The sequence below is a fragment of the Camelina sativa genome, chromosome 17 (genome assembly GCF_030686135.1).
Source record: "Camelina sativa cultivar CO46 ecotype springtype chromosome 17, ASM3068613v1".
NCBI lineage: Eukaryota > Viridiplantae > Streptophyta > Magnoliopsida > Brassicales > Brassicaceae > Camelina > Camelina sativa.
This window is the reverse complement of record NC_141896.1, coordinates 20,043,220-20,070,731: the sequence shown is the minus strand read 5'-3', so window position 1 is coordinate 20,070,731 and position 27,512 is coordinate 20,043,220. Positions and strand designations below refer to the sequence as shown.

The window sequence follows — 27,512 nt, the reverse complement described above, 5'->3', positions numbered from 1 at the left end:
AGTCCCCGGCAACGGCGCCAAAATTTGAAATGCTCAAATTAATCCCTAGAGCTACTCTCTCAAATTAAGAGATCACTGCAGTACTTAGGGGTCAAATTCCACAAGGACTCAAGACTACACAATAAATTATAGAGTTTTTCAATTATGCTAAACAAATTAAATTGAATTAAAATAAACAATACAAAGTATTAAATAAAAGCTGTGAAAATTCAGATGATCAAAAAGCTAGGCTTAAGGAATTTCTCAAGAAATTATGAATTATTAAATCAATCAATAAATTAGGATTCAAGCAATTAAGAACAGATCTAGAACTCTAAACACTTTTGTAAATTAAATCAATTCTCACTGCAAATAATATCTAAATTTAAAACCAGAAAATCCAAATCTCTTTGTAAAATTCTAGGTCAAAAATCAGCAATAAGATCAGGTTTAGATAAGTTCACAAAATTATTAAATCAAATCTCTTTGCAAGAAATAATTTTGCTCATCAAAAGGTTTTATCAGGAAAATCAATTATATTCTCATATCAATTTATTTTCCTAAAGTATTAATTCTAGGTGATCAATCAAGAATTAATATGAAGAACAACCTAAGATGAAGATCTAGATAGATAATGAATCCTAAATAAACAGATCTAATAATTCATAAAATCTCTGTGAAAAACCCTAAACCTAACAAGCAAACTACTCAGACATAATCAATGAAGAACAAGACATGATTCTGAATAATAAGCAATAGAGATTAAAAAGAATAAGAAAGAGTTCAAGAATTCTTCTCTCAAAGCAGTTCAGATCTCTCTCCCAAAAGGTTTCAAAATCTCTCAGGGTTGCAGGAAAAATAAAACTTGATAGAATACAACTTAAGGGTTTGGAAAACCTAAAAACTATATATATATGTCCTAAAACACGTCAGGGACTAGTCTTGCAAATATGGAAAACTTCGGGCAACTTTGTAAAACTTCCAAATTTGGCTCTCTCGTCGGTTTGGACTGGGTGTCGATCGATGCTAAGGCAGTGTCGATCGACACCATCTCCTCTGATCGATTCCAAGTTGATTTCTTGCGGATTATTGCTCCAAACTGATCCAAATTGCTCCACTTTGCTCCTTTCATGCTAAAAACCTGTAAAGACTCAAAAACATCCTAGAAACAAATGAAAAGACACTAAAAGACTCTTTATATCATGGTTAAAAACCACAAAAACCATGATATATCACTTTATATATATTTTTTTGATGTTTAATAATATTAGATGACAAAGAAAAATAAAATAAAAAATCTTAGAGTAGTATTTGGCTGTTTGCTATTGAAAAAAAAAAAAATCTTTTAATGTTTTAAAGAATTTTTTTATTCATACGGAAACACACACAAGCTTTTTGATGAAAATATCCAAACAGTTCAAAATATCCAGTTTTTGTGACCATCACGGTAGTTGTCAAATGGGAGTACAATAGCTACCTATCTTGGATATATTGGAACAGTCGACCCATCAATCTTTAGTCTTTACCGTTGTACTACAACCACAACTTTGTTAAAATGAGAATGTTTGGTATTGAAGTAATGTAACTGGATCAATTAAAGTACACATAAAATGTAACTAATTTACCTATAAAATTTCGGGTTGGTGAGTATAGCCGATTCTATTAAAGTAATAAAAAAAAAAACAAATATTAGTATGAAACATATATCGCGCTTGATATTTGACACACTACCTGAAAGTCTGACAAGAGACAACCAAAAACTGTTGTCATACCATATTTACTGCTCCATGTAAATTAAAGATCTTGCAGTTTATAAATTCAACGGTTTCAAAACTTTTTTGGTGACATGCTTGTTTTCAAAAAATTTCTTACAAATAAACTAAAATTTTTAAAAAAGCTACGAGAATTGTTAATGTCGATGAGATGTTACATAACGATGAGAAAATGAGATGTTACTTATGTGTATAAATATATTAAGATAAAGAGATTATGATATATTTTGGTATCATGAAGAAACAAGTAAAATGAAAAAAATGGGGTACTGGTGTCTAAATAAAAGTCGTAACCAACGACATTACGACAGTAACTGTACAGTTCTCTGTTCCGTTTCGTACAGTTCTAAAAGCTGTAAGAATCCCTAGCACGTAGCACCTGTCTCTCCTTTTTCTCTGTGGTCTCCACTTTTATTTTCCCCAATGCTTATTTTAATTTAAAACAATTGTTGTTTTATTTTCTGCTCTTTTCTCTTGTCAACTTTCAAACGTTGTTTTAGGAAGAAAAAAAAAGAAAAAAAAATGTTTTAACCTTAATTGTCTTCTAGATCTTTAAAACATCTCGAAAAAATACAACTAATTATGTTAAGTCAGTATTTCCTCAACTTTTAAAAATTCATTAGCTTTTCATTTTTTCTTAATTTCATTGGCATTTGAATTGAGGGGGTGAGATGGGGAGAAAACTATTCATTACTCTTTCTTTTGCTAGAGTGCCTTCCTATATCCATTATCCACATTCCAAAATAAGATTTTGTTTTTTAACAGCACAATAACATTTCGTTGGCTCTAAATAGTTCCACACAAAACTAAAGTAACAAATTCAAATAGAAATGATAGTTTAATGATGCGACTTAGGGCATCTCCAACCCCATTCTATTTTAGAGTCAAATCTTTATTATAGAGCAACATTTGCTCCAACCCTACTCTATATTTTACTCTAAAATAGAGAAAATAATAGGATTGCTCTATATATAGAGCAACTCTATTCTCACCTCTATTTTTATACACTAACTCTATTATAGAGGTGAAAATAGAGTAATACATTGGAGGAAAACAATGCTCTATTTTTGAGTTACTCTATTTTAGAGAAAAAATAGAGAAATACAATGGAGATGGTCTTAAAAGTTATTATTCATCGATGTATCACTGTCGGGTCGTACAAATCTGTCTGCGAATCATACCACTCAGTTTTAAATGTGGACAACAAACCGCAGCGGTATTTGTAAGTAAAAGCAGCCTACAGTTGGTCCATTTCGATTTTGTCTTTGTTTTTTTTGGACCGCACCACTACAAACTACACTAAATAGTAAATAAAAAGCGGTTTAATCCGCAGATGGATTTGTTAACTCCAACCGCTGCAACCATTAACACCTTATGTTTCTAGTTTCGCTAATGATGTTCTTTGGTTTGCCATATCAATACAGTTGTTGAATTATAATATGAATGAATACTAAAATGAAAATTTTTATTTGGATTAAAATAACATAAATCGCAAATTTTGATATCATTTGTTAAAGATAAAATTAGTTATTAGGATTCGATATATCACAAATTATTCAAAATTTCACATGGGCTAATTCCATAACACATAAAAACCTGAAGAAAAAAGATCTTCCGCATATGTGCATAGAGATAGACATATGTCATATCAGTACATTGAGAAAGATATACAAGCAATGCAGAATTTGTTATATCACCAATTGTTTAGCTGAATTCCATATGTTTGACGGCGAGGAGCCCATCAAAATAGGAGAAAGATAGAGAAATAGCAATAATTTCATTACATGAGGACACGCTGAGGACATTACATAAAGTGGAAGACTTGTATTTTGTTTTGTTTTGTTTCCTCTTTGCTAAAATGTAAATTTAGTTCAACACATTTGTTATATCTAAGAACCAAAGAAATTGATGCAGGAAACGGAAAAAAAAAAGGAACGAATCAAATCTTAAATGAAGAAATATAAAGAGAAGAATAAACACTAATTGCTATTTCCAAGAAAGGCAAACAAATTATGGTAAAAAGAAAAAGGAGAAGAAGAAGACGAGAAGAGATACAAAAGTTGGTTTGGTTGGGTCAAACTCTAAGCAAAGCCTAATGCTTTTTGGACCTAATGAAAAACATACCAAAAAAAGAAAAAACTAATCCAAAAGACTATCCGTTTCCATCTTTTTTTGTGATTATGACTTTTTATCATACAAAGGATGACAAGGATCATCACGAGTCACGACTACTCTCATACAATAGTTTTATGAGTGAGAAGAGGTTGTTTCTCAAAGAGACCAAGTCTATAATCACCAAGCTTAGACTTGTAAGCAGAAGACTTGTATTGAGACCAAGTGAATTCTTTGTAAAGCCAATCCTCTTGCTCAGGGACAAGGCATGGCAATGGTGCGATCTTCTGGCTCAATGGCGGTCCCCCGAAATATATCATCGAAACCCTTGATCTCCTTGTATCAGCTAAGACTCTGTGTTTAACACTCTTGAACCTCCCGTTAGTCATAACCTGCAAACACCGTGTATTGTTAATTTATGCGTCTGACTTATATGGGAAATGGGAATTAGACTTTGAAGTTCAGGATAAAAAAACATTCTATATTATACTATTTCTTTTGCTTTTGAAATGTCACTTATAACAGAATATTATATTGCATACATGTCTATCGTGTAACAGTAATTGTCACGTGAGGCTCAATGTCTACAAAGATTTTCTAGACGTACACACAAGAAAAAGGAACTTTAAAAAACATCTCTTTTATTTTTTATTTTATTTTTTAAAAAAGAGAAGAGACGAGAATGAGCACTTTATCTCAGTTTCTCCCAAAAAACAACTGTATATTTTTTTTTTTTTTTGAAGTATTTGAGTTTTTGACCAGCCAAAATACAAGGAATGTTTCAAAACAAAAATATCAAATCAAACCTTAAATACATAAAATAAAATAAAATTATCAAACCTAAATTTTAGATTTGTATATTGAAAAAAAAAAAAAAGAGAATAAAAAGAGAAGAAAAGGTACCTGAAGAGCATCTCCAACGTTAATGAAGAAAGAAGAGTGATCAGGAGGGACAGCGACCCAACTTCCATCTTTCACACAGATTTGAAGACCCGCCGTGTTATTGGATCTTAGCACTGAGATTATCTGTGGGTCTGTGTGTTCTCCAAACCCCACCTTCACCATCTTCTCCGCCTCTTCCTCCGCCGTCGGATAATGGTTTAGTCTCAGGCACGAGTCGCTCTTCTCGTCTCTCAGCATTTTACTCAGACTGTCCCTTGGTTCTATCCCTAGTTCTTCTGCAATCATCTCCAACAGCTTGCACGACACTTCTTTTATCTCCTTCATGTACTCCTCGACCGCCTCTCTGTTCAAACACCACTTACTACGGTTAGATGCCAACGGATAAAACAGAGTAGTACTACCAGCTAAAACGTGGAAAAAAAACAGAGTGCTCTGTTTCTTGAAATGTATCAAGAAAAGTAGTGACGATTTATTTAAGAAATAATATACTTTTTAATGTATAGTATGAAGACAAGAAGTGATGTTATGTTGTTTTCTGAGATTAAAAGCAAATATTTACCGGAAAATTTGAGGGGTTTGACGGAAGACGGCGGAGGTTTTGGGAGATGAGAGCTGAGGGTTAGCATTGAGGAGGATATACTCAATCCAACCAACGTCACCGTTTGGTCCAATCCGTTTACTACCATAACCGTACGGTTCAGGAGGACCGGCTTGGTTTTTAAGAGACTGAGGCAAGGCAAAGAAGCCAATAGCCTCCTGTTCTAACCGAGTCATGAGTTCGGATCGGACGCCGTGGTTTACGACCTTGAAGAACCCGAATTCCTCACAGGCTTTTACTATCCGGGTTTTCGCTTCGGGGTCGGTTAGGTCCACGACCGGGATTGAATGTGAAGTTAGAACCGGAACCGGTTTGTATGTTTGGAGTAGGGAGATGTGGTTATCTAAAGTGACTGGCTGTGGCAAAACCACCATGTTTGGTTTTTGTTGTTTTACACTTAAGCTGCAAAATCTTTATTAGAAAAAAATGGTTGTTGAAGGTTGAAACAAAGGTTGAAGAAGAAGAAGAAGAAGAAGAAGAAGAAGAAGGAGAGTTGTAGATTGTAGTTATGATTTAGGAGCTATCGAGGAAAGCTATTTTGCTTGGCATTTATAGGGAGTGGTATGTGGGGGAGGCCGGAGAAAAGGAATACGGAATAAAAAAAAAAAAAAAAAAAAAAAGGAATACGAAATTTTTAGAAAATGTTACAATTGTGATTTTTTAAAACAATTAGAGGATATTATATGATTAATTATTTGGTCATATTTCTTATTTTTATTTTGCATGTCGAGTCTATTCTTGTATCTTGCACACATGGAAATACAGCGTGGAGTTTTTGTTTTTATTTCTTATTTGGGTTTATGAAATCGAAGTTGGTATAGTGAGAAAATGGTATTGGTATGGTCCTGTTTTATGTTTTTTTTTTTCCTTCTTGTTTTGCCTTTTTGCATTTTACATTGACTAATCACGTATTCACGCGTATGGGTTGTTGACAAAAGGAGAAAAAGAATCACGGGTCGTAGTTTTTATTAATTATTTTTTTGACTCAAATTGTTTCAATAATTTTCGATTATATTTATTTAATTATAAAAGTATGCTTTATCTAAGAAAAAGCTATAGTCTTTCTGATTATGAAAATACTTTTTTCTTTTGTTAAAATGAAAAAATGCCTTTTTACGAGAAAGAACACTATTTTCGTTTCCAAAATAAAAAAAAATAAGAGCGAGACCAAAAACAGAAATTAACAACAGTAAAGAAAGTGACCAAATGCTCTTTATAGAAAATATATTATTTGTTGGATATGTTTGAAGATAAAACCCAACCGCAAAGTCTTCTATATATAGTTCTTTTATAACGTCCTTCTATAAATAGGAATTAAATAGAGCAGGATTATAAATTAGAAGGTGATTTTGAGATTCACACGATAGAAAAAAACATTTGCATCTTGCCAGTCTTCATTAAAACACTATTATTGATATTGAAAGTTCAGTTAAAGCAATGTGAAGTCGACATATTTTCGGTGGCCAGGACTTGGAGACCAAGGCTTCCCTCCGACGTGCAGTAATTAACTTTTGTTTACTCTAATTTAATTTCTCTGTTTAATAATACAGTATAGAATTTAAGTGCGCATGTACATATTTTAATTGGTTTTGGGAATGTATATTTTTATACCGTTTTATGGATGAATATAATATTTAGAGTATACAAATTGGAAGGTTTAAATCAGACTACCAGAAAGGACTCTTAAATATATATACACAATAAGAAATTGCTTTAGATCGATATATACTAATCGTGATGATTAAACCTTGCACTCAATGACTCAAAACAAAACATAGCTAATTCGACTGTTATATGTTAACGATATTTCTGATACTGTGATACATAATGTCATTTTCATTGTTTCCAATAAAAATACGAGTGGTGAATATGATGTATAGTAGTAGGATGTATAAGGAACATGGTGTAATTGGTTAAGGTCATAAACTCATGTGTTTTCCAGGTTTTAGTTTTGATGCGATAGTACGTACGTATATTGTAGTATTATCATGATATGATGCTTTATGGTTCAGAAATTCCGATTACCTTATTACAATAAATGCAAACTTCAGATAACTTTTCCACCACTTTCTCTCACATAATATGCAATTTGTAAGGATACGCAAAGTTTTGGTTTGATTTAGTTAGATTGGTTCGGTTGGTAAATAGCGTGGAAACATTATCTTCTTTCAGTCTTTTGATATACTAGTATAATTTTAGGATTATATTTTGGTTCAAAAAGCTAATGATCTTCTGAATGTTTTATGTTACTCATAATTATTCTTTTGGTTTGTTTGGATAAGTATTGGAAGTATGATATAAACGGAAAACCAAAATATTTCTTCAAATATTGTAAGAACTCAAAAACATTTTGCCATTTTAAACGTCTAGTAATAATAGGGGGAAAAAAACTAGTATAGAGATCTATTGATGGAGATGACTGGATCTCACGAGTCACGTCTAACCCCACCGATAAAATCTTCACCACTTTTTTTTTGTTTTCATGGTTTTAGGAATGAGTAAAATAAGATACATATCCCCCATACACACAGGGGAAGTCGTAGGAGTAAGGATGGTGATGTTGAAGAATAAAGCCTACCCATCAAAGAGGCCCAAGGCCAGCTTTCTTACACGTTTATTTTATTTTATTTTTGTTATAAAAATCTAAATAAATAAAAACATCCTTATCCTCACCCTGTTCAATTCCACGTTCCCGTAGCATCGCAAATAATTGGTGCACCCATCTTTTACAATCATTAGGACAAGGTAATTAATTTCTTTGCACTCTTCTTTCTATAAAAAATATATCACCAATGCACGTCCTTCTCTTAACTTAACTACCTTACCTATATGTATAAATCATATGATTTTGATATTGCAATTTGTAAAATCTTTAAACTACTCATAAGTTTTTTGATGATATTTTTGGCGAGCCTAAAGTATTCTTTGAGTTAGTAGTAATCCTAAGTTGTAAATAAGATGGAAGATATATATAACGTAATTATGACAAAGGAGATGATCCGTTTAGTTACAGCCAATTTATTTAACATTGTAAGGCTTACAATATAAAATGCATCTTAATAACTTATCAACTTTAACAATTTCTGATATTACTTTAAATGCATCTTATATATTTTTAATACTCTCTCTCTTTCACAAAGAGTATCATTTTGACATAATGCACACAAGTTAAAAAATTTTATATTTTACTCCTTATAAATACACTAAAAGTTTTGTTTCTTTTTAAGGTCAAATAATAGTGATTAAAAAAAATTAAAAACTGCACTACTGAAAACATAAAATAACACTCTTTTTGTAACAATGAAAAAAATATGAAAATGATTTTAAAAACAATCATTACACACAAAAAAAATAGAAACAATTATAATACAAATCTTGAACATGATTCTAGCTCAAAGTTATTAACATTACTCATAATTATGTTAGGTAATATTTTTTTCGGTTTTATTTTTGACATCATGTTAGTTTTTTTTTATATATACTGAGTGGCTAATTCTACTATAGCCAAAAAGGCTCTGTTAGCCATCGAAACTCTAGCTAATGAATTTCTTTCTTGACAAAGTTAATTAATACATTAATTTGTTTTACTTCATACTATTGATTTGGACTTTTCTTCACAATAATGATGTAGCAAATCATTTGGTGGCATTTAAGGTTATTTATGAGAGCATTTATTCTTTTATTATTCTTGATATAAAATTATGAAAAGTCTAATAGGGAACCCATTTGTTCCGGAAAAGAAAGAATCGTACAAAATTAAGTCAGCTGTGAATTGTGAGAGAAAAAAAAGTCGGCTGAATAATTGAACCATTTTCACATATCATAAGATGATCATGACCTCTAATCAATTCAGTCAAGTCTAATGTAGCAAATCAGATGATAATCTTGAGGAAGTTGATATACACCCAAATCTCTTACTATTTTTCTCCCCCCTAGAGTTTGCATATGTTTTTTTAAAAAAGATCGTTGTCGTCCAATCTAGTTTGCTTTTGACATCAGATCTTTCCTATAAGTTTTCAATGATGAAATGGAGAAACAATCATCAATTCTCAGTTCGGTCAATGAGTGGTATATCTCGTCCAATACGTTGCCGCCATTTGTATAGTTTCTCGATGTGATCTTTTTTTTGTGTGGCAGTAAATGTTACACACTTACACTTAGGTATATATATTGAGATTCAAATAATGATTTAAGCAATGTCTTTAGTGCTAAAGAACGTATTTCAAGTTTTCAACTATAGATTTGCACGATTTTACGTCATTATCACTTAATAGTGGATCCCTATTCAACACATGATAAAAACAACAGTACTAATCAAAAGGAAGATTATCTAAATAGTTTTTATGGATTTTGAACCAATATATATATATATATATAGTTTTATGGATATGTGGTACATATGGAAAATAATTTTTTTTTTGTGTGTGTGTGTGTGAACCATATCAATCATTCAGCGATGGATACTATTACACTTGACATCGGAAACCGAAGATTGGAAAAGAACACAACTTAAAAACCAAGGAGTCATCGATAAGGAGATCACATATTGTGCAAATTGTAGTGGCCCCTGAACTTTATTGTCATATTATTAAATTTTGGTGGTCGGGATGATTCACACAATGCTGCCTGAGTAGTGGTGGCTCGCTAGCAAAATCGTTTTTGTTACATTTAAAAGAGAATTTTGTCTCTCCTCTATGGCTCTATGTATAATCACATGCATTTATTTGGGAGATAATTTTTTTTTTTTCACCCACTGAAGTGGTTTCAAGATAAATTGCCTTAACTTATTAATAAGCTGGATGGTCTAGTTATTCTTCAGGTTTAAATGAAGTTTGAAAGTTAATAATCACATACATTACTGCGTTTCTTTTGTTCCTTGTTTGAATAATATGCATGATGGTCAGTTGGTCACTTTGTCACACGAGTACATAACCTTATCTTTTCAAATGTGAGCTCTTCTAGTATAAGATTGGTTCTCCCAAAAGTGTTTTATAAGTCAACATTTTTATAGGGGTTTTTATATGATGAAAAATATACTTATTGGTCAATTTTTAAAGTAACTAAATGCATATATTCTTTAGTTCCTTTGTCGATCTTTCTATTAACCTATGTATAAAATTTGCAAGTTATGCTCCATAGTTTATATTCTTCTTAAATTATGAATAAATTTTTGATAGTATTTGTAGTTTTCAAACGAAATTTAAACTAGTACATGATGTTTAACAACGAATACATAATTGTATTTACGTAATACTTATCAAACAAGACTAAACTACCAAAATGTAGATGATCCTTTTGTTTGATGGTAGCCATTTTCTCAATCATTTGAAGTGAAAATGGAAAAATCAGCCGACCAGGCACGTGATGATTACAAAATAGTTACTATATATATATATATATATATATATATATAAACGTACCAACACATATATATTTGTATACAATAAGTGACAATAACTACTCGAGGTCCCTGAATTAAGTGTGTTGGTTGAGACAAAATGAAAATTAAATGGGTCGGGTCGTCTTTAATTAGTTATGGTTCAAATGATTCGTTTTTCGTCAACCAGTGATACAAATGATTGAAATAACTATACACTTTCACTTGATATTTTCATTCATTTAATTACATTAATTAAATGTTGGATATGAGTTTTGCCCCATTACATTTCTGCTTGGTCTATACAAACTACGAAGATGAATGCTCAGATTAGGATTGTTCAGATTAGTGAGGATTGACCGAAACTCAACCAAGAACGACCCGTAATTAAGAATGTGCCACTAACGTTCAGTCCATCATCGACCAGACCTTCCGTCCATATCTTTGTCGCCACAAGTTAAGGCGAAAAGAAAACCCACATCAATTCCAAATAAAAGGAAAGTCACATCACGTCAACTATAAATAAGGTGAACCTAGTGTCAGGGAGGGTTATGAGACAATTGATGAAGTAAGAGTTAATATTACACGATTCTAGCTCTAAGACTAAGCTCGACAGTTCGACGACTAGTCTACTGACGTTTCCTTTATTTGTATTTAGTCGATCGGCATGTTTTAGTATTTGTTGTAAATCGTCGTCGATTCTTGGTTAAATCGATAAGAAGTCTTTTCTTTCCAGTTTTACTTGTTATTTCATTGTAGTCCGATCACATGATCAACTTAAATATGCGGAATGCTCCATCTAGTATTGAACTAATAAACATATGTATAACATGATTGAACTGATGTTTTAAACTACTGTCTCAAACTGTCAAACATATACTCTCTATATATATGCCGTGCCGACCTTAATAAATTTGGAACACTCCATCCAAAATTTGTTATAAGTTTGATATTTAATAGTAGAGCATATCATATTTGTATGGATTAAAGTTTAGTATAATTGACTCTTTTTAGTTTTAATTTATACATCTTTCAGTTTCTATACTTTGCCCTTTATGTGTGCAATAACTATTTCTTCTTCTTTAAAGGCTCAATGTATTACAAAATCGGACATATATCACAATTTCCTTTTGATCGAACGAAATAAGAGGAAAAGCATACGTTGAGAGTTTTTTTTTTTTTTTTTTTTTTTTTTTTTTTTTTTTTTTTTAAAAAAAGAGGGCATCTTTAGATTTTTTTTTAAAATAGCACTCATAGAAGTTAAAGATGATCTATAGATCATTGGGCGTCACAGGTTAGTGGTATAGATAAAGCTTAAATTGATGTCGACTAATTATTCTCCTTCGTTCTTTGTGATTGTCTCTTTCTCATCATCGTGTCTTAATCAAGTTTCTTCAAATGCCTAAAAGACTCAAAAAGTTGCATGATGAACGATAACTACTATTGTGTGTAACGAAAGAATATTCTTTCTATGTAATTCTATAATCAACGAATAGGTGGTCCCAAAGTTTTCAATCAGTGACGTTATTGCAAATCCAACTACATGCATGTTTGACTCGGAGTGAGTCTTTCTGCAAGGTGTGTTCAGTGTAAAGGAAGTTGGAATTGGAAATACTAATTCGTAATAGTAAATTTGATTTTACTTTATACATCAGATAAATATAATGGCTGATTTGTTGAATGGATAACAATTCGTTAACCAAAAATATAAATTTACATAATCGATGATTACTGTATAAATAAAGTCATATTATTGATATTTATCTGCTAAACCAATACCCAAACGTATGTGCGAGTTTTTGTATCAAAGATTTGTTCGCTATAACAATTCAACTGATTCATTTAAATTGAAGCAATCATATTTAGTTTTTGGAATTTTTTGTTGTCAATGCATTTCTCTAATCTTAATTTCTAAATAAGCCATATTCACTGTAACTAATCCAATATTATACTGAACAGAAAAAAAAAATTGAAAGAAATTATAATTCATATTATATACTATTTATACAACAATGAAATCTTGACTGAAATGAAAATTCTATTAATTTTATGTTTATGTATGCTTTTATAAAATTCGATACAATTAAATTTAAATTAGTTATTTTGTATATGCAGTTAGCAATGTAGAGATAATGCATGGTTTAATCCTTTGAACCAAAGAAAATAAAATAATTATACATGTAACATGATGTTGTGACAAGCTCGGAATAGGGTCTTTTAACTATATATTATATTAGGTGTTAGTCCAGGCGTTATATGAGTTGTTACATAATCGCTATTTTATTGTAAAAAAATAACATAAATTAATATGTTATTTTTATTTTGGTTTTTTTGTTGTGTATATCAAAATAGTTTATTTATATTTTGTATATATTTTACATAGATTTTTATGTTTATTTTTTTTTTGTTAATTTACATTTTTTATATTAAAAATAGATGTTGAAAAGTCGACAACTCAACTATTTGTGCGTCTAATGGTCCTTACTTCTTACTGCGTAAGTGTTCCGTACCTCTGGAACTTGCCAATTGTCGATTGAAACGTGAAGCAAAAGAACTAAGACCACTGACAATATTTGCTCGTTTTTGACCATTATATAGTAGGCCTCAGTCAGATATCCTATTGCTTGAGAATTGAGACCACCATGTTCTTAAATACTATTAGAAAGAAAAAAAAAAAGAAGAAAAAAAAAACTGTTTTTGCGTTAATTACTTAACTTTTGTTATATCAAGAATTAGATTAGAGGATGTATGTGGCCAGAAATAAACTTTTTCTCGACACTAGTTTTTTCCAACTTATTTAAATTGTATATGTGCGTGTCTTAATTTGATGGTAACGTGTCTTTGATGACTTAATCATTGGACTCTTATAAAATTTAGATTTTTAGTCACAAACATAAACTTCACTGTCGTAGAGTCACAAAGATGCAAACCAACCACAAATAAAAAGAACCAAAATACGGAAACGTGATCTCTCAAATTATAAAGAATCTTAATCGCATGATGGCTCGTACACACTTAACTACATACGAAACAAATACTTCTATATAGATTCGCATATACGAAAATGAAATAACCGCGAAAAAGGAAGTGATAATGTTGGAAAGCAGAGAGATGACTGGTGAAAGCATGTGCATGCATGTATATGTAAACTTTAATATTATTTACCTTTTGAAAATAGACCATTCGATGGACCGTTATTTTGTGTGGGGCACGCGTATAAATATGTACATATTAATAGTAAGAAAAAAGCGGTTCGTTGAACTGATGAGTCAAACAAACTGGAAGAGAAACCCAACTTGCACAAAAGGTCGATAAATATAATGACCGGACGACACAGCTTTCAGCTAAAGCAAAAAAAAATAATCAACCAAAAAAAATATCTATAACATTATAAAATCTCAACGTTTTCAGCAAAGTATTTAGAAAGCAGTTCGGCAAACCAAATTGAATTGAATTCAAACTCTTGATTAGTTGTAATATGATATGATAGAGTAAATATCCTAGACATGTCGATTTTAAAATAAAAGACTTTTATTAATTGTTCTAATCTACCTAGGTAGAACAAAAATATATATTTGATCGTAAAAAAAAAAAACAAAAATATATATTCTTTTTTAATATATAGGATTTTTTAAGTTTTTTTGTTTGTTTGTTCTATTTTATTAGATTTTCTCAAACTTATGTACACAAATTTTATTAATATAATTTCTAAAATTATCAAAAGAGGAAGAAAAAAAAAGAGGAAAGAACTGACTTATCATAAATGAGGTAATAGCTGATGAAAACTAAAATGATACGTACGTGGAGAGCCAGGGTGCGTGAAGTAAGATGGGATGACGTGGGTTTTCATATATCCTCTCCTTTATGGATTGTTTCTTGACAAAGATTTTTGTCGCTCTCCCCATTTCCAAAATCTACACTCACCAACAGATTCCGTGCCCTTCTCTATTCCATTGCGCCTACAAAAACACGTAACACATTATTCAACTTCTCATTTTTTTTTTTTCTCCTGATAAGATAATGCATCTTAACAGCTGAATTTGATCAGTATCTAGAATATTCAGAAGTTAGACAGAATTTGGATGCTTTCCTCCCCCTAAGTAGCTCAACCGGTTGAATTTTTTGGCCTCTCAATACTGTAAAATAAATAACTTTATATTTATCTTATTATGGTATTCGGTTCGAGGAAATATAAAGGCCGAAAGTCTTCAAATGACTACATACACTTGCTATTTTTTTCCTTGCATTTATGGTTCTCTACTTTAGTTTCTTTTTGTGCGACTAAAATGCTAGCTAGTGTCTTAACCTTTAGACCAAGACAAACACTTTGTATACATATTGATATTTCTTTTTATGTTAAACTTTTTTTTTTCCAAAATTATCAATTTAGGATTAGTTTTCTGATCAATTAACAACACTAACTAGAAAGAAATTTTTAACTATACAACAAATTTCTGTCTATGAAGCTTTATGTAATCCAATTATGAAAAACAGAAATTCAGATCATCTATGAAGAAGGTTAATTAATACTATAAAAACTTATAAAATCTAAAATATGTATTTTTCAAAACTACCAAAATATTTAAAAATTCATATAAAATTTAAGAAAATGTTTTGAAAATTTGTCTTAAACAAAAGTTTGTAATAATCTCATTGTTGACCAAAAAATTTGTGCAACTTTTGGAAAAAAACCTGAATCGTACTATGGTTAGTACTTAGTACGTTGTATATGTACTTGTGGTATCTATTCCTCACTATTCATAGTAGAATATAAGATTTCGTTTACTCTGAAATTTTAGACGGTGCAGCAAAATATTGTGATTTATATTGAGGACCACATATAATTTTTTCCAACACCATTTACATATGTCCATAGACTGAAATTCATATTTGATTAAATTTAGAGGGATTTTTTTTTCACTTATCTTATTAGTGTTGATGAGATTATTTTGTTTATAATATGAATAAGGGTTTTCAATTACGTGAAATGGTTTGAACTTTGAACACTGGACCGAGCGAATGCATTATACAAATTAAAACTCAAAAAGGGCTAATGAAAGAACACGATTCTAAGCTCTCGTTTTTAATAAATAAGAACTACTTATATTAATTTACATATAAAATCTGTAAAATCTTTGGTTGTATGCGACCCAACATAACCCCATACACAATCACGTGGCCCATGCATGAAGTTATTCAAAAGACTAACCAAACTACCATATGCCGCACGAATTTTGACGACTACTTCATTTTTTTTAGTTTTTTTTTTACTTTTATCATAATTGTATGAACAATAAATCTCATTCATGAAAACTATCTGAGCTACTGACTTGACTTAGAAGGGAGGAAAGGTCAGGAGGCCACTAAACGATCTGAGCTACTGAAAACGATCAAGTTTTAGTTTTAAAATATTTTTTGTTTAAACAATCTAAATTATAACACAATTTTTTTTGGAGAGAAATAATCGTAAATGACAAAAAACGATTTCTGAATCTTAATTAGGAAAACCACTTTTCTTTTTTTTTTTTATAAAAATGAGCGGTAATCTACAAAATAAAAAAAAAAAATTGAAATCTGCAAGCATTTAAAACCATACTTTCCATAGATCAAGTATTTTCACTATGCCAATTTCGAATTTGTTATTGCAGGATATAGGTTCCCGATCGATTATTTGTTTGCGTTTATATTGATATATTAGTGTGAATTAAATGTATCTAAAATGAATCCACAATTTTAGTCACATTAAGTAAATTATGGTTGTTGCTTGTAAATATTAGACGTTTAACGTATGGATGTTTATGTTTCAACTTTGCAAAACATATTTTTTGCGAAGTTAGAAAATGCTTGTATCTCAAAATCTTTTGTTTTATCTTCATATAAACGCAAACGTAAAATGTAGTACGTATAAGTTTTTTTTGAAACAATAGCTCATTCACAGCCGGTCTCTCTTATTTCAAGTGATCGTTTATGATTATGAATCTGAAAAGATTACGCAGCCTTTTTTTCATGCTACTTGCAGAAGGTGAGTCATGGGACACACCGTCCCATTTGATAAATTTCACGTGATTTTAATGCAGCTTACAATATATGTACACGTCGATATACCTTTAGTGGGCACATACGTTCGCGTTACGTGTACGTTCGTATGCAAATGGATATGCATGTTCGTTTTTATTATTTGCCTTTATCTTTTATATTTTTGTGTTAGATTTGAGAAAGAAACCCTAGATTTGTGTCGGATTTTTAGGAGGCATCTTATACTGTATATATTCCTTTATTTTTTTTTTATTTTTTTTTGTATGGAATATGCTTTATTTGGCCGGAAAATATCTCGTAGATGTATCATTTTTGGACGGCAGAGCGGATGTCTACAAATATACGAATTTCTTACACTAATTTATTTCCAATTTTTTCGTAGTTTACTGAACTTAAACCAAAAGTTTGATTCCAACGTAGATTAAACATGTATATTAACATCATTTCTAATCGTGTTTTCTTATTTTGACAGCTACCGTGTTTTTAACTTTGATATGGAAAAATATTCTTTTTTTTTTTTCACAATGTAAAAATATTCATAGAAACAATAATGTTTTTTAAATCCGATTCCAGTAGTTTTATTTTCTGGTTCAAAAAATTGAAATGTTGTGAAGCAATTCAAAGTCTTTTAGTTACAAATCAATCACATCAACCAAGTTTTGTTCTTGATACTACCATTCTGCTCATTTTCTTTAAGTGGCATAGTAGAGTCATCAAATTCTAAGATAATCACAAATAATACATATACAGCTAAAGTGTTCATAAGAAAATTTAATTAATATTTTCAAAGACAATTTGTTTAATAAGTAATACAAGCAAAGATTTTTATGAATTTTACCAGGTTTATAAGTAGCAGATTGTAGTACTGATCAATCTAGTCCGGAACAATGATCGGGTCATTAGGTTTACCGATACGACCACAGATCCGCATTAGACCGTCCGAGGTTATGGTTAACCTTCGTCAGCAAAAAAAAATCACAACATCAGGATCATCGTAAAATTGAAAGTTAACCACATGACTCCATCAGAAATAAAAGCTGACTCGGAAACCTAAACAGAAAGAAAAGCCCACTAACTCAATAATATGGGTTACATTGGGCCGTGATAGACGAGCTCGCTGACTATACGATCTTCCCTGTAAATGTAATCTCCATTATTTTCCCGTTTTAGAGAATCATCTAACCAAGTATAGAGAAGTAATGTACTCCTGATAAATGAAGAAAGTTACAAGAAAATAAATATATATGATAAAATTACAATTCCTTTAATTATGGCATAGCTGATTCTGCCTCTATAATTAATCACAAGGTTATGATGCATCCAAATATGGGGCCTGAAAATGCTCATCACACACCTTTTTCATGTTCCATTTTACGTACTCAAATACATCATATGTCCCATTAGAAACCCTACTATACGACTGTATATAGTGAAGAAACCAAAAGTCTTGAGTAGAAGTATTCGACAATAAAAACAAAGTGATTTATCATCTATTATGGCGTTAAGAGAGATGATAATAGATGAGAGTGATGACATAGAGAGCTATAGTGACCAGTCTCTTTGTCTAGATAAAGCCAAGGAGCTTCTTGCTCTCATCAAGCTTCCCACGGGATTGTTGCCACTCAAGGATATGACAGAAGTTGGGTACAACAAAACGAAAGGGTTTGTGTGGATGAGGATGAAAAGCAAGATTGACCATACATTCCGTGCAATAGGTCGCAGGGTGTCATATGACACGGAGATAACTGCGTTTGTTGAGGACGGTCGTATGAGGAGACTTACCGGAGTCAAAAGCAAGGAGCTCATGATCTGGGTTCCTGTGAATGATATCTTCATCAGAGAGAAAGATCCTGAGAAGATCACCTTTGCTAATTCCACCGGCCTATCACGAACATTTAAAGTTTCAGCATTCCAATGTGAGGGTTGATAAATGATAAAATCAGAAGAAAAGAGGAGCAACCAAACTTCCTTGATGTAAGCAACCAATATAGAACAAAACTTGTTCCATATTTAATAAGAGAGTGTAATTAAAATATCATAAAGATAAAGTCCTCTCTTACAGTGAATTGCTTATGAATCATAAGAGTAAATGAACAAGTTAAGATCATGTCTTGATGTATAACCGTTAGTTTCTAATCAACATATTAGAATCGATTCACTGGTTAAATATGGCGGAAGATGTGTGTTATGTTCTTTATCTATAAGCCAATATTTCACATAGAATAAGGAAAGACACGCTAAACCTAAACAATCAGATGGATCAAACAAACAACAGGAACGATCGACTATATATCTGAACTACAAACAAATTGAGATGAAAAATTATATATAAAGAAAGAGATGTTAGCTTCAAAGTTTAAACAGCGTGCACATCCTAGGATTCTAGCTTAAGTTAAAAACTTGGAAATCTGCTATGTGAAATCTATCAACTTTGCCAAACAAGACATAATGCAGAAGCACCTTTTCCTAAGTTTCTTACATAACCTACGTGAGAAAATACTCACCTCTGGGAAAATATCTATTAAGTGAGACAATGTATAGAGTTAGATTACCATGTTCAATGCTTTGTCAATTCTGGGTAACGAAGCCAAATTCATAATCAGGGCCTCTTGCAAAGAAGGGGACCAAAAATGAAACTGCCCGCTAAAGCTCTCAGTCTCTCTGGTGTATCAAGATCCTTAAACCAAAGCCACAAAAGAAGGAGGCAATTGTATATAATTAAGTTGGTGAGTCTAATGTCTCCAACCCACCATCTGGTTCTCTTTTACTTCCATCCTTTGATCTCCAAGCACCAAGAGTCTTAAAATCCCACACAACCTCTGAGATTTCATCCTGAGGCAAGGTTAGACCTTCGCGTTTTATTGACCTATGCAACTCACAGAAGAATTTAGGGTCTTGTAGCCTGATGTACTCCTGCAAAAGTTGCTCATGATTTGGGATCCAATTCCTAGGGAATGGAGTATAATCACATGACGGAATCAAAGACATGCGAGAGAATTGAACTCCTTCTATAGCATCGACAAGCCCCATCCTCAGAAGATCAGAGTATTCAGGTGCAGAATTATTACTACTCTCACTTAATGGATGGCTAAGATCCCGTGAGGCAATGCTGTACACTTTGGCACGAGATTTAAGTCTATACCTTGCAGCGTATAGTTTAGCCAAGGAGCTTCTTATTACATAAGCACAGAACCCAACAGCCTTCTTGCGATTGTCAGCATATTTATACCAATCAGCCATCGTTTCAAGAAACTTATTCATCTGAGAGTTACTATGTGACTGGCTTGAATACAGCATTGGGTTACACGGTAAAGGCTCAGGATCTTTATCACCTTTAACAAACGCAAGCCGTCTAAACTGGCGGATACATTGTTCTAAACTAGCAGACACAGATAGCAACGTTCCCACACCCTTTTTACTCACAATGCTGCCTCCACTTCCTGTGTAACGGAGGGTAGGGTATATAACTCTTCGGCAAATTATGTGGTCAAGAAACTGAATACCCCTGCTTATATGTTCAATCTCTAACTTTGAATTATCCAATCTCAAACCAAAAACCTTATCACAAAACTCAATGATTTCCTTCCGAATCTTTACTGCCTCCTCTCTAGGCCCTCTAACGCCAATCAGAAAATGGCCCCCATACCTAATGTAATCCATTTTCCTAGTTTTCTCCTTCCCACTTGACGGAACAAACTCCGGCCATGCTGGATTATGACAACCATCTTCAATAGACTCCTTCCATATTGAATCATCTTTACAAGGTCTAAAAAACTCAACTATCTTCGTTTCCATAAAGCGATCCAGCTCATTAAGACATACATTAGCAAGCAAAGGACTCAATACGCCACAGTAACCATAAGAAGGCACTTTAGCAGCTTCCTTAGGAGCAAAACTGTAGAAAGTCCTAAGCCAATAAGGATCCGGTTTAGGCTCATCCTCACTCAAAATCTTCTTCTTCGTCTTGTTTCTCTTTTCACGTTCGATCCTCCTCTTCGTCCCCAATCCATTATCATTGCCATTTCTCTCAACAACTCGCTTTAACACTCTCTTATCAGGTAATCTCAAAGAAGATTCAATCAAGCCAAGAACTTTCCTATCCTTAACAACCTTTTCCATACAATTCATCACTACATCTACATCCACATGGTCCAACAGTTCACTAACATCACCCTTCATAAACCACAAGTACCCAGCAAAATTACTTCTAATAGTTCTAATCACAGTATGTGGATTTCTACCTGGTCTAAACCCATGAGACTTACTCGAAAACCTAGCTTCAAAGAAAGGCTCAAGAACCATCAACAAAACCTCATGAACCACCCGATCCTGAAAAATCGGTTCTTCAGACTCAATCATCCTCTTCACCTTCCCTTTCGACATACCCTCTACACCATTCGTCGAGAACTTATCGCTAGGACTCCTCACGTGCTGATTCATCTTATCGTTCCACCGGAATTTGCCACCGGAACGCGTGACGGCGTTCTGGAGGGAGAGAAGCGAGCGGAGAGCGTTGGCGTGAATGGCATTGCGCGGCGGGAAAGTTCCGGTGACGTGAGCACAAGTGCGTTGATATGCTAAGATCCATAAATCGAATTTGGAGAGAAACCCAGTGAGGTTCGAGAAAGTAGCAGAAGGAGGAGACGAGAATGATTTGACCCAAAGGGAGAGACAGATATCGACGGGATCTTGCTTGAGTAGTGAATACAGATCTTGCGTCGAAGCAGGTTCCGGAGATTCGGGTTTGCGACGGTTTGGGGAGATTGAAAGAGATGAGATTGGTTTCGGGAAAGATTTGCAGTGAAAGTGTTCGACGATATTCCTCACCCAAGTTAAAGGATATGTCGTCGTCAGTCTTCTCATTCTCTCTACACTTTTGGGCTGAGTAGAGGCGGACGCATGAAGTTTTAGTAAATAAATTGTTTCCAGTTTAGCCCCTAGATTTTGCTATAACTACGAATCAAGCACTTAGGTTTTGAAAAAGAACTAATACACCCCTACAGAAGCGTAAGAGTTAATTGATACGGTGTTGGAAGAAAGAAGAAATTGGATGCTAGTTGGGTCGGTCAATGCTTCTAAAGATGCTGCCGTGAGATTTCAGAAAAGACTTCTCTCTGCGTTGGCTTTGAACACTTTTTGTTTTCCTTGAGCTGTGAAAAGATAGCATATCTGATCCCGAGGAAACCTCATCTTAGTCTCCGGTCATTCCCTTCCCGTTTAGATCGGCGGCAGAAAGATTCAGATTCCGAAGTCAATTATACGAGGATCTGAACAATGTCGAAATCTCTACCATATTCAGTGAAAGATATTCATTACGACAATGCCAAGTTCAGACATCGATCTCCTTTAAAGGTTAGATCTTGATCTCTGTGAATGATATGGGTTCTGTCCAAGTTTTTTCCTTTTTCCATTCTTTTGATTTTTACATGTTTTAGATGGATTTGAGATGTCACTAGTACTTGCTTCTGGTTCGTCTTTTGGCTTTAACATGAATTGCTTTTGTGTCGAAATTGGCCTGGGGAATACGAAATTACCTGATAACATAGAAGAATTTAGCTTAGCTCTTAGTATAAAGTCTCTACCTTTAGATAAAAGTATTAGGCTTCTTGGTGTGATACTTACTAAAAATAAAGTTATTAAAGGAGCAATAAAAAGGTATGCTTAGAAGCAGTACGTGCTATATATCTAGTAATGGGCTTCTGGTTGTATGTGTTTATGATAATTGTTTCTCTCTATGTTGCTGGTCTTTTGACATTTGCAGTGTCTCCTTTGTTTTGGGTTCTAGGTTCTTTCTCAAAGCTTGCTTACGCTTAACACAAAACGCAACTGCGCAAGCTGTAGCACAGGGAAGTTCCTAATATTGATATTAGTCTTTGGACTAGTATGTCTAATGCTGATGAGTAAGAGTCCAAATGACTCTTCTCTGAATGAAAAAGGAAAGGTCACTTTTGTTGGGGGACTTAGGCTAGGGAGACTTTTGAGGAAACCACCTAGGCTTCCACCTAGATTATCACCTGATGAAGGACAGTTAAGAGGTAGTTCTACTAATGGCTCTACGATTTCAATTTCCGACCCAAAATGGGCAGCCAGACAGCAAAGTGTGAAGGATGCTTTTGACCATGCATGGTCTGGCTATAGAAAGTATGCCATGGGTTATGACGAGCTTATGCCTATTAGCCAGAAAGGTGTGGATGGCTTAGGGGGACTGGGTGCCACTGTGGTGGATGCTCTTGATACAGCCATGATAATGGGTCTTGACAATATCGTTTCTGAAGCAGGATCATGGGTTGAGACTCATCTCTTAGAGAGAATCAGTCAAAAGGGTCAAGTTAATTTGTTTGAAACTACAATACGTGTCTTGGGTGGGCTTCTAAGTGCATACCATCTGAGTGGAGGAGAGCAGGGTACGATGAACATGACCCATAATGGACCGAAGCCAGCTATCTATCTAAATATTGCTAAGGATTTGGCTGACCGTCTACTTACGGCTTTTACCTCTAGTCCTACTTCAGTTCCCTTTTGCGATGTCATATTACGTGAATCGACCGCTCATCCAGCTCCAGGAGGAGCGAGCAGTACAGCAGAAGCTGCCTCTGTACAGCTTGAATTTAATTACCTCAGTGCTATTTCCGGTGATCCAAAGTATAGTACAGAGGCCATGAAGGTCTTAGCTCATATCAAAACTCTTCCAAAGACGGAAGGTCTTGTTCCAATCTACATCAGGTAATTAGTTTTTGCTCTTTCCAACTAGCAAGACCATGAGTAGTGATTATGTTTTCCTTGCTTTCCCGGGATCTTTTGATCTGACATGTTGTTTCTACTTGGTGCAGCCCTCAAACAGGTGAATTTGTTGGTGAGAATATCAGGTTGGGATCTCGTGGTGATAGCTACTATGAGTATTTAATCAAGGTGTGGCTTCAACAAGGAGCCAAGTTCAACAGTAATTTCACATATTTGCATGATATGTACATCGAGGCAATGAAAGGAGTCAGACATTTACTTGTGCGTAATTCAATTCCAAAAGGTCTCGTCTTTGTAGGGGAGTTACCTTATGGGTCTAAGGGAGAGTTCAGTCCAAAAATGGACCATCTTGTAAGTGCCACTAGCTACATTGTATTACACTGTTGTCATTCGCTGAGAGACTTCACGACGTTTGTTGTTCGTGACTTTTTGATTCATTCAATCGTTTTTATGTCTCTAGGTATGCTTCTTGCCTGGTACTCTTGCTCTCGGTGCTACCAAGGGGCTAACAAAGGAACAAGCCCTGAAGGAAAATCTTTTATCCTTTGAGGACCTAGAAAATTTGAAACTTGCAGAAGATTTAGCGAAAACATGCTTTGAGATGTATGAAGTAACTGCCACTGGCCTTGCTCCAGAAATTGCTTACTTTCACACAAATGTAAGTTTTGCTTGTACCTTTTTCCAAAACAATAACCTTTGCTTTTTGCACGTTAGCCTTGGTCACTTGGTTTAAATTTTGTTTATTCTTGGATTCTCTAATAAGCAGGAGTACTCTGAGGACGGTCTTGAAGGTGGAAATAAGAGTTCAATGTATGCAAATGACATAATCATAAAGCACGCTGATCGACATAATCTACTGCGTCCTGAAACTGTTGAATCACTCTTTGTCCTCTATCGTATCACAAAAGATACTAAGTATGAAAACTATTCAGCCGATTTTTCTCTCATTATCTGAGTTCTTGGGGATTATTCTTCTCTTAAAGCTAACACATTTCTGAAATTGCAGATACCGAGATCAAGGTTGGCAAATCTTTGAAGCATTTGAAAAGTACACAAAGGTGAAATCAGGTGGATACACATCATTGGATGATGTAACAGAAGTGCCGCCTCATAGAAGAGATAAGATGGAGACATTTTTCCTTGGTGAAACATTGAAATACTTATACTTGCTTTTTGGAGATGACTCGGTGATACCATTGGATAAGTTTGTTTTCAACACTGAAGCTCATCCATTGCCTATAAGAAACACCTAAAGGATTAGTTTTGAAGACTGCTCCAGACAATACACACACATACACAAATTGAAGAGAGGGTATGGAGGAAGTGATGTATAGTACAGTGCCAATTGGAGAAGAGATTGGATCGTTGAGGAAAGAAAGTTTAAACTTTCTATGTAAGATAAGTTTCAGCAGCCAAATTATATATAACTTAACTGGAAAGTTTTTGTTTGTAATAGTAGGTTTCTTAAGACTAATACTCTCTTTTCTTTGAGCTCCCACTTGGCAAATTGTAATCAGATACCATGGAGATGAATTTTTTAGTGTTTTTAATACGTTTCATTTGGTCCTTTTAGCTTCTTTCAAATCCGAGTCGTAAACCTTGAATTATGAGATTATTTGGTCCTTTTAAGTTTTAACTCTTCGTAACCCTGAAAGGTATTCCATAGAACCAACCATAATCGATTTGAAACATGTATAAGGACCATCTTTTAGGTGTGCACACAAAATATATTGTTGTAAATCTCCAAATTCATAACTTGAGAAAGGGCGACAAGATCCTTTATAAGTTACACGTTCAAGTTTAGTGGCCAACAAAAAAGATTAGAGACACAAAGCGACATCAATAACCACAAAACTGAAACCATAAGAACCCTCAGTAACTGAATATGACACCATCTGAGACAAGACCGAGCACGGGGGTTCAACAAATGTGGTTGCAACTGAATCAAGCCTTTGCTTTTCCTGCCTGGATTGACTGTAGCCTTTGTTGTAACTTCATTATCTGCAAAAATTTCGATTCCATGAATTATTGAAACCATATGATCATTATCACCATTTTAAGCCAATGAAGTTAAGAAAAAAGTTTCATTCGTGTCCATGGGTCCTCATTCTCTCAAAAGAGCAAGGCTACTCAACAAAAACAGAGGAGAGAGAGCAAAGTTCAAGTATTTAATTCCAGGGCACGCTTAAACTAACAAACGATAACCATCTATCTACCAAAGTATCTTTACAGAGCTTAGTAAAGTGAGCATAAATGTTTGGACTATTAGCAGTGCTAGTTTATAATGCATGAAGAGGAGGACGTCTTACCGCTTCTCTCTTGTTGTTTTGTTTTTCTTCCATATCTTGAAGAATTGCATCAAGCCGTTTCCTGCAAAGGATATTAACAACATTATTTTTGAGGCCATGACCCTATAGCTTAAAACAGTTCATCTACCTTCCTCATAGTTGTTATATCGCTAAAAGGGAAAATGTTTTTTTCCACAATTTAAAGCGCTTTACTCATTCAAAAAGAGACAGGATGATGTTCACTACCCATATTAGCAACTAATATTATCACCTTTACCCTAATTAGATAATTTATCAACACCAGTCACTCTCTATTAGCCTAGAATGAGATAACAAACTATAAGGTTATTTATCTCTTCAACTAGTTTCTCAATTAACCGCATTTGCTTCAATCAAAGTAAAGGAATAAAAAAACTCACAATTCAGCAGAGATGTACTCAATTCGTTTACGGACATTAGCATTAGCTTCAGCCAAATCCTGCTTCACTAGCACCGGACCAATCAATTTGTAAACGTTTGCATCTTCTTCGAGCAAATCCAACTCCTGTATACACACAACACACCCACAAAGGATTAAAGCTGGAAGTAAACAGTATGATGAAGCCAAGCCAAGCCAAGCCAAGCAATGCAATCAAACAACCCCTCTTTCGAATCCACAAAATCAGAAAAATTCACCATTTTAAGTAGCCACAAAACCTAGAGAAAACAGTGAGACATATATGTTCTATACCTTAAGGACGAGCTCATTCTCACCGAGTTGGATCGTATACTTCTTCCTCAGCTGATGATTCTTCGCGATATCTGATAATATGAATGAACACAGTAAAGTAGGGTTTCCCGCCTCCAAGGGGGATAAAAAAAATTCACATGGAGAAAGGTGAAAGAGAATTTCAGAAACTTGCCTTTCTGAATTTTGCCGAGATCATTGGCCTTGTTTTCTAGGTCTCTCTGCAAATCACGAACAGCCGTCGATGAACTCATCTTCGTCGTCGTCTTCTTCTGCCTCACTCCGGTGGTTTTATTGGAAAGAGGACTCTCTCGCAGTCGCAGATCCACCAATAGAAACAACAACAAAACGCCGTTAAAGTCACCGTGTTTTAGTAAGGCCGAAGCCCGTTGGAATTAACTTGGACTTTTATCGGCCCAATATGTCTTTTTTTTTTTTTTTTTTTTTCAATTTTTATGAAAGTCCTGAGCTAAACAATATTCTTACGTGGTAATCTAAACTTTGAAATTTTCATAATTGGATTCGAGATGTACAAATGTGGAGCAATTAGTTTACAGAAGCTCATCTTCAATGGACTGTACTAGGGAATTTGCAAAAGCCAATCTTGATCAGGATCAAATTTTATGTATCATTTTTACTTTCCTCATATGATAACAAACATTATCCATGTTGATTATTTTAACAATTTCAATTATTAAGTCAATATAATCGATGTTCAAAACAAAAAAAATATTTTTGAACTATAACATATATACTTACTTTGGATCATAACCCGTATAATTTATAAATTCCAACCCCCTAATGAGACCATAATCATAAAATTGGTACAAAAAAACTGTAGCGGTTAATTGTGAAATTAATTAAGCTAAAGTTGTCTAATAGCTAATCAAAGATTTTCTTAACCCCATGTGGAGTGGAACAATTGATCCATGCTCGAAGAATCTGAAAGGAAAAAATAAAAATATGGTCAAACCAAATC

At 33.6% G+C, this 27,512-nt stretch overlaps 4 protein-coding genes and 1 pseudogene across 5 annotated transcripts; 2 read left to right on the top strand and 3 right to left on the bottom strand.

The window, feature by feature from the left end:
* Positions 1 to 3,716: 3,716 nt before the first annotated feature.
* LOC104757345 (gibberellin 2-beta-dioxygenase 2) lies at positions 3,717 to 6,018 on the bottom strand. The gene is made up of 3 exons (XM_087496180.1): positions 5,326 to 6,018; positions 4,767 to 5,109; positions 3,717 to 4,255 (listed from the first exon to the last, which is right to left on the bottom strand). Exons 1-3 carry the CDS (start codon positions 5,736 to 5,738, stop codon positions 3,986 to 3,988), a joined length of 1,026 nt encoding a protein of 341 aa, XP_087352306.1. The 5' UTR covers positions 5,739 to 6,018; the 3' UTR covers positions 3,717 to 3,985.
* A 12,086-nt stretch (positions 6,019 to 18,104) lies between these two features.
* Positions 18,105 to 21,824, bottom strand: LOC109129997 (nuclear intron maturase 1, mitochondrial pseudogene; annotated as a pseudogene). The gene is made up of 2 exons (XR_015587261.1): positions 19,330 to 21,824; positions 18,105 to 18,659 (listed from the first exon to the last, which is right to left on the bottom strand). The product of XR_015587261.1 is annotated as a nuclear intron maturase 1, mitochondrial pseudogene (transcript).
* Positions 18,273 to 18,944, top strand: LOC104757344 (uncharacterized). Its single transcript, XM_087496179.1, has one exon. It carries the CDS (start codon positions 18,273 to 18,275, stop codon positions 18,702 to 18,704), a length of 432 nt encoding a protein of 143 aa, XP_087352305.1. The 3' UTR covers positions 18,705 to 18,944.
* LOC104757343 (mannosyl-oligosaccharide 1,2-alpha-mannosidase MNS3) lies at positions 21,766 to 25,086 on the top strand. Its single transcript, XM_010480073.3, has 6 exons — positions 21,766 to 22,129; positions 22,563 to 23,500; positions 23,608 to 23,869; positions 23,979 to 24,176; positions 24,285 to 24,433; positions 24,525 to 25,086. Exons 1-6 carry the CDS (start codon positions 22,052 to 22,054, stop codon positions 24,769 to 24,771), a joined length of 1,872 nt encoding a protein of 623 aa, XP_010478375.2. The 5' UTR covers positions 21,766 to 22,051; the 3' UTR covers positions 24,772 to 25,086.
* Positions 25,087 to 25,248: 162 nt separating this feature from the next.
* Positions 25,249 to 26,926, bottom strand: LOC104757342 (prefoldin subunit 6). The gene is made up of 5 exons (XM_010480072.3): positions 26,709 to 26,926; positions 26,537 to 26,607; positions 26,226 to 26,350; positions 25,828 to 25,888; positions 25,249 to 25,519 (listed from the first exon to the last, which is right to left on the bottom strand). Exons 1-5 carry the CDS (start codon positions 26,785 to 26,787, stop codon positions 25,463 to 25,465), a joined length of 393 nt encoding a protein of 130 aa, XP_010478374.1. The 5' UTR covers positions 26,788 to 26,926; the 3' UTR covers positions 25,249 to 25,462.
* Between the last annotated feature and the right edge of the window lie 586 nt (positions 26,927 to 27,512).

Coding starts and splice junctions, on each gene's coding strand:
- LOC104757345 (XM_087496180.1), bottom strand. CDS start 5,738: ATGGTGGTTTTGCCACAGCCAGTCACTTTAGATAACCACATCTCCCTA. Junction 5,110..5,325: donor CAAACCCCTCAAATTTTCCG/GTAAATATTTGC, acceptor GTGTTTGAACAG/AGAGGCGGTCGAGGAGTACA. Junction 4,256..4,766: donor ACGTTGGAGATGCTCTTCAG/GTACCTTTTCTT, acceptor CGGTGTTTGCAG/GTTATGACTAACGGGAGGTT.
- LOC104757344 (XM_087496179.1), top strand. CDS start 18,273: ATGGCGTTAAGAGAGATGATAATAGATGAGAGTGATGACATAGAGAGC.
- LOC104757343 (XM_010480073.3), top strand. CDS start 22,052: ATGTCGAAATCTCTACCATATTCAGTGAAAGATATTCATTACGACAAT. Junction 23,870..23,978: donor GTCCAAAAATGGACCATCTT/GTAAGTGCCACT, acceptor TTATGTCTCTAG/GTATGCTTCTTGCCTGGTAC. Junction 24,434..24,524: donor CGTATCACAAAAGATACTAA/GTATGAAAACTA, acceptor CTGAAATTGCAG/ATACCGAGATCAAGGTTGGC.
- LOC104757342 (XM_010480072.3), bottom strand. CDS start 26,787: ATGAGTTCATCGACGGCTGTTCGTGATTTGCAGAGAGACCTAGAAAAC. Junction 26,351..26,536: donor AGAATGAGCTCGTCCTTAAG/GTATAGAACATA, acceptor GTGTGTATACAG/GAGTTGGATTTGCTCGAAGA. Junction 25,520..25,827: donor AAAACAACAAGAGAGAAGCG/GTAAGACGTCCT, acceptor AAATTTTTGCAG/ATAATGAAGTTACAACAAAG.